The sequence below is a fragment of the Haemorhous mexicanus genome, chromosome 4, assembly GCF_027477595.1.
Source record: "Haemorhous mexicanus isolate bHaeMex1 chromosome 4, bHaeMex1.pri, whole genome shotgun sequence".
NCBI lineage: Eukaryota > Metazoa > Chordata > Aves > Passeriformes > Fringillidae > Haemorhous > Haemorhous mexicanus.
The window spans coordinates 64,819,432-64,824,913 of record NC_082344.1 but is presented as its reverse complement, the minus strand read 5'-3'; the positions used below and the strand labels follow the sequence as shown (position 1 = coordinate 64,824,913).

General features: G+C 58.0%; 1 protein-coding gene across 1 annotated transcript; it reads right to left on the bottom strand.

The window, feature by feature from the left end:
• Positions 1 to 688: 688 nt before the first annotated feature.
• MSX1 (msh homeobox 1) lies at positions 689 to 3,682 on the bottom strand. Its single transcript, XM_059845183.1, has 2 exons — positions 3,163 to 3,682; positions 689 to 1,707 (listed from the first exon to the last, which is right to left on the bottom strand). The coding sequence occupies exons 1-2, from the start codon at positions 3,614 to 3,616 to the stop codon at positions 1,277 to 1,279; spliced, it is 885 nt and encodes a 294-aa protein (XP_059701166.1). The 5' UTR covers positions 3,617 to 3,682; the 3' UTR covers positions 689 to 1,276.
• Positions 3,683 to 5,482: the final 1,800 nt, after the last annotated feature.

Below are 5,482 nucleotides of genomic sequence, written 5' to 3'. Positions count from 1 at the left end.
CCGCCGGGTCCGTACTCCTGCCCAGCACCATCGTCCCCACGCCCTAGCCCCGGACCCATCGGCTCCTGTGCTGACACCCCGTCGCCATTAGTGTCCACCCCCTTCTTCGCCACCAGCCGAACCGAGACAGCCCCGTCTCCTCCCCACCGCCTAAAATCCCGCTGCTCCGTCCCCCCCGAGTAGTATCGGCCGGCAAATGGAGCCCAGGGGAAAAGCCCCTTTCTCTGGCGCTAGGCTTGGCACTGAGGTGTGGGACATGTCAAACCCTTCCCTGGCTTCACAGTCAGCGGGGGCTGCGGCCGGGACCCTCCCAGACACAGGGACCTGGCAGGAAGAGGAGCGAATTTTCTCTTTCCTAGGGCTAAGGAAACACGGCCGATCCCGGCGCCGCTGGGGGAAGCGGCAGCGATCACACGCACCTTCGGGGCAGGAATGTGGAGGGAACTGCAGGCAAGGAGCAGTGGGGGGAAAGGAGGAAACCTCAAACAGCTGTGAGGAGAGGACAGCTCCGGGATACACGGAAAATTGAAAACTCAGCTGCTGTCTCACCATCCAAGGCTGAAGTCTCCTGGAGAAGAGGGAAAACTGCTACTTAGAGCCGGTCCCTCTCTCATCCCCTGATTCACAAATTCAGTCTCTTCTTCTGTCACGCCCGAGAGGGCAAAGAGCAAACAAATTGCATCAAACAGTAGCTTAAAATTAATTTATTTAACAAATATAGCTATAATATAAATGATAATAAAATTTCAAATATACAGTATATTACATAGTACACAGAGCCCCTTCCAAAGGAGCTGGTGGAGGAGCAAAGAAGGTAACAGACAGCACTGTTACAGGGGAATGGGAAAGGCTGTTTTACACTTCTGTCTCTTGACCTCGCCTTGCAGAAAGTAAGAAAAACCTCCTGTCTTTCAGTCCCCTTTTTCCATTTCTTCAACAGTTCCTTCCCCTGTGTCAGGGGGCTCTCTTCAGGCTGCCAGCTAGACCCATAGAATCAGGACACAGTCGGCCCATCACCACCCTGCACCTGGAAAAAGCTGGGGCAATGCCTCAGATTTCTGCCAACTCCCCAGGACTGCTGAGATCAGAACAGCGCTGGGATAAGGTCTCAGCATCAGAGGGGGAAGCAGAGAGATCAAGCAGAGCCAAACTGGAGGAGTCTCTGCCATAGGCTCCACGGGGAAGTCCACAAAGAGCTGGAGGAGCAGGGAGGGAGTGTATGTGGAGCCAGCGGGAACAGACAGTCAGCAGTGCTGGGCTGGGGTCGGCTCAGGCTCTATGTAAGGTGGTACATGCTGTATCCCACATGTGCTGTGTACAGTCCCACAGGAGCCACGGGCAGCCCTGCCCGCTGAAAAGGGCTGGAGGCGCCGTACAGCGAAGCACCGGCCACGGCCGGGCCGCCCAGTGGGAAGGAGATGCCAAAAGCAGCAGGCGGGAGCATGGGCTTGGCTGCCATCTTCAGCTTCTCCAGCTCAGCCTCCTGGAGTCTCTTGGCCTTGGCCCGACGATTCTGGAACCAGATCTTCACCTGGGTCTCCGTGAGGCTGAGCGAGCTGGAGAACTCGGCACGCTCGGCAATGGACAGGTACTGCTTCTGCCGAAACTTCCTCTCGAGGGCCAGCAGCTGCGCCGTGGTAAAGGGCGTCCGGGGCTTCCTGTTTGTCTTGTGCTTGCGCAGGGTGCAGGCGGGCGGGCTCAGCCGTCCTGTGCCCGGGAGCAGCCGGGGAAGAGGGGAGAGGAGAGACACCTTGGTTAGCAGTGGCCAAACCCCCACAGCCTGCAGAGCCCCCACCCTACCACAGCCGAGGTGGAGAACAGGAGAGGTAGGGTCCCACTTGAAGCAAGGTGCCCCAAAACCACCAGGGTTGCCTGGGGCACACTTAAAATTGCCGTCTCCCTTTCTAAAAAAGGGAGCTGTGCTTCCTATCAGGAAGCTCTGCTCTGACTCCATTGAAAAGAACCCGGACACGGGCAGGAATCAGACACCCACAAACCCTGCATCTCCTGCCTTCATGGCTACCCCGGCTCATGCAGAGGGGACGCAAATACAGGGAACGGCCCTCCAAAAAGAAGAAAAAAGTACTGTTTTGTTTTTATTGGATTACAGGAAAATAAATAAACAAAACGGGCTGGCTTCTCAGTCTCACACCCTCTTCATTAGGCCCCTGGGAACCGGATTAAGCATGTAATTAATTACGAGGTCTGAATTTACACTCATGCTCTATCTACCACTCTTCACCGGTCTGCCCCTCTCCTCTTATTTAACATTTCTAAGCGTCTTCAACATCCATCTGTCCTGGGTTTACTTAGCAACAGCAAGTTTTACTTTGCAATTTAAATAAATTAAACTGCTGCTTTACTACGCAAGTCCTGTCGGGAAACCTGCCGTTTTCCAAATGACAGAGAAAGCAGCTCTGTTTACAGCTTTGCTAAGGGCACCCCAAACGTTTGGAGAGCTTCAGACCGAGGTCATCCCTTTCCACAGGATCCCTGGCAGGAAGGGAGCGCGGCCAGGCCGAGAGCAGCCGGCCCATGCTGCCCAGACCCGGGCTCAGCGCAGCCACTGGAAATTAACGGCCTTCTCTGATCTCGGCTCTCACGCTGTTATTTGTATTAGTTTAGATCTCTCTGCATTAAAGTAGGAAAACATCACTGAATGTGGCTCTTCGGAGTTTGGACATGCGCCATTTAAGACAACAGCCGGTGGGGCTGAAGCCCGCAAAGCTGCCGCTTCTAGAAAGCCGGTCTGTGCGCATCCTTATGGAATTACTTGAGCCACTTTCTGAGGAGAGTCTCCGTGATGTTGAGTCAAAATTTACGTAGCTAGTTCGAGCCCCAGGTTAAATTAACAGGCTGGCCGCGTTGCATTTTCTTTTCAACCCCCCCGCCGGTTAACATTTGGCACAAGATCTCAGCCTGGCACGGCCGCTCTTCCTGTGCGCTCGCAGCCATCCTACACACACTCTCGAATCCGTTCAGTACTTTGGACGGATCGAACTGGCCCAGAAAAGTGCGAACCGCACGGAAAAATAAACTAGGAGAGGCAGGCAGGGCGAAAGCGATAGGAGACCCCCGGCCACCCGCGCACCTTTGCCCTGAGTGCGTCCGGCCCCACGGAAGGTCGCAGCCGGCCCGCAGAGCTGCCATCCCATTACTTACTCGGGGGAGGCGGCGAGAACCGTGGGGTTTGCATCCAGGGGCTCCGCTCCGGCTTCTCGGGGCTCTCCGCCTTGATGAGCGTGTCCTCGGGCAGCTTGACCAGACCCCCGACGGAGAAGTGCCCGCCGAGAGGCAGCGGGGAAGGCGGCGCCTCCGCCGACAGCGCGCCCAGGCGAGGGCTGAGGCTGGCGCGGGGGGCCGCCCCAGCTCCCGGCGGGGGCCCGGCGCCCTCGGGTCCGTCCCTGCCTCCCGGCTTCCTGTGGTCGGCCATGAGCGCCTCCACGCTGAACGGCAGGAGGGATGGGGAAACCTTGGGTTTGTCGCTTTCCTCCTCTCCGCCCATCGCGGCCGCCACGGGGAGCGCGCCGCCGCCGGGACTGCTGAAGGCGGATGCGGGCAGCTCGTCGCTGCGTACCCCGGTGGGCGAGGCGGTCATATCCACAGCCGGGGCCATGCAGGGACAGCCGGCCGATGCCACCGCAGCGCCGGGCGGGAGCGAGCAGCGCCGCCGATCATGGGGCCGGGGGGCGCGGGCAGCCGGCAGCGCGCTCCGACCCCGCGCCGCCTCATAAAGTGGCGCGCGGGCGGCTCCGCCCAACCGGCGCGGGGGGGGCGGGGCCGCACCGCCCCATTGGCTGCGGCCCCGGCGGCGCGCGGGGGGGGGGGGCGGAGCCGGGATCGCCGTCGGAGCCTCCCACCCCGCCCCACCCCGCCCCACCCCGCCCCGCAGTCCTCAGCCCTCAGCCCTCAGCCCTCAGCCCTCGGTTCCGCTCCTCGTCTCCCGGGCCCGCTCCACGCCCTGGCTCTGGTCTCGGGAGGGAGAGAAGGTAGCCGGCGCAGCCCTCCGCTGCGGAGATGGGAAGGCTCAAAACTCGGGAAAAAACATATTAATGTCGGGAAAAGATGTCGGCCTTTCTGTTCGTAAAGAGCAAGGGAGCGAGCCCGAGCCCGTTCCTCTGCAAAACTAGCAAATACCGGGCTGTCCCGAGTGTGACCTTTCAAAGGGAAGGACACTCTGCCCGTTCCGCTGTCGTTTTGAGTTTTTCTGGGGTTTGGGGTGGTGGTTTTGGGTTTTTTTGGTTTTGTTTTGTTTGGGGTTTTTTTTGTTTGTTGGGTTTGGTTTTACATGATCGCCGGCCCTGCGGTGTGTTCGATGTGACTGTGGAGATCTGCATTTATATACGTACCCGCGTACACAACGCATAATTTGAGCTACTTCTTATGGCATAGACGTGTGCGTGTCTGCAGGTGACGAAATGTTCGTTCACTTAAAAAGGAACGTATAAGCCCCTGTGCCCCTTAAGTCCCGGCTGTTTTGTTTTGTTAATTCGTTTAACGATCCCTTATCCCCGCGCCCAGGACGGATGTGCAGTAAAACGGAGCCGCTCTCTAATAACGGGATTGGCCGCTCGCTGAGAAAAGTTTATTGATAGCTGCAGGGCTCTAATCTCCTCGGAACACAAGAGCCTCTTGCAGTCATTTAAGGACAATTATCTAAACGGGGAGGGACAGCGAATTCCCTTTCCTTTTAACTGGACCCTATAAACATGGTAGATTAGGAGCATATAGATTATGAAATAAATTGATATAATAGAAATTTTATTAACTGATAAGCAACAGGATCTGATTGAAATTAATTGTCCTGCTCGCAGCTCCACACACTTATCTCACAGACGCGTGAGCATACGCCCTAGCGGGATGTTTCCTGCGTCCAGCACCCACTTCCCGCATGTGCTGGGCTCACGGATGCTCCCTCTCACCCGTGGAGGTGATCTGGAGGCGGTTTGCGGGCTACTCCGGCAGATTCCTATACACGAAGGTGAACGCACTTCGCACAGACATATAGCTCATGTTGGTACCTCCAGCTGCCCTCCTGCTCCGTGCCGCCCCGCTGATCGCTCCTGCGAGGCCGGAGCCGCGGTGCTGCCGCCCAGCCCAGGCCGGCTCCGCGCCCCGCCGGTGCCGCTGCCGGTGCCGCTGCCCGGGCTGCCCGCAGCCTCCCCCGCGCCCCATCGGGCCGGGGGGCCGGGTCGGGCTGCGTCGGGGAGAGGGGGTGGGGGTGCTCGGAGAAGCGGCTGCATTGCTAATTGCGAGAATAAACAATCTGTCACGATTAGTCAGTGACTCTAATAGGCAGACAAGTGATGTTGTTTTTAGGCGCCAGCAGCGGTCTGATCAAAGGCTTCAGCTGGAGGGGGACTATTGAGGACGTTAACCCGCATCAAGGGAGCAAGGCGCCTTAGCCCTGGGACATCGGCACATTCAGCCTGACAAAATTAGTTTGCTCTACCAATCACACGACATTTTCCCAAAGCCCAGT

Bases quoted from the DNA above. Each gene is read 5' to 3' on its own strand.
- MSX1 (XM_059845183.1), bottom strand. From the start codon at position 3,616: ATGGCCCCGGCTGTGGATATGACCGCCTCGCCCACCGGGGTACGCAGC. The intron at 1,708-3,162 runs GTAAGTAATGGG...TCCCGGGCACAG, and splicing joins GTTCTCGCCGCCTCCCCCGA to GACGGCTGAGCCCGCCCGCC.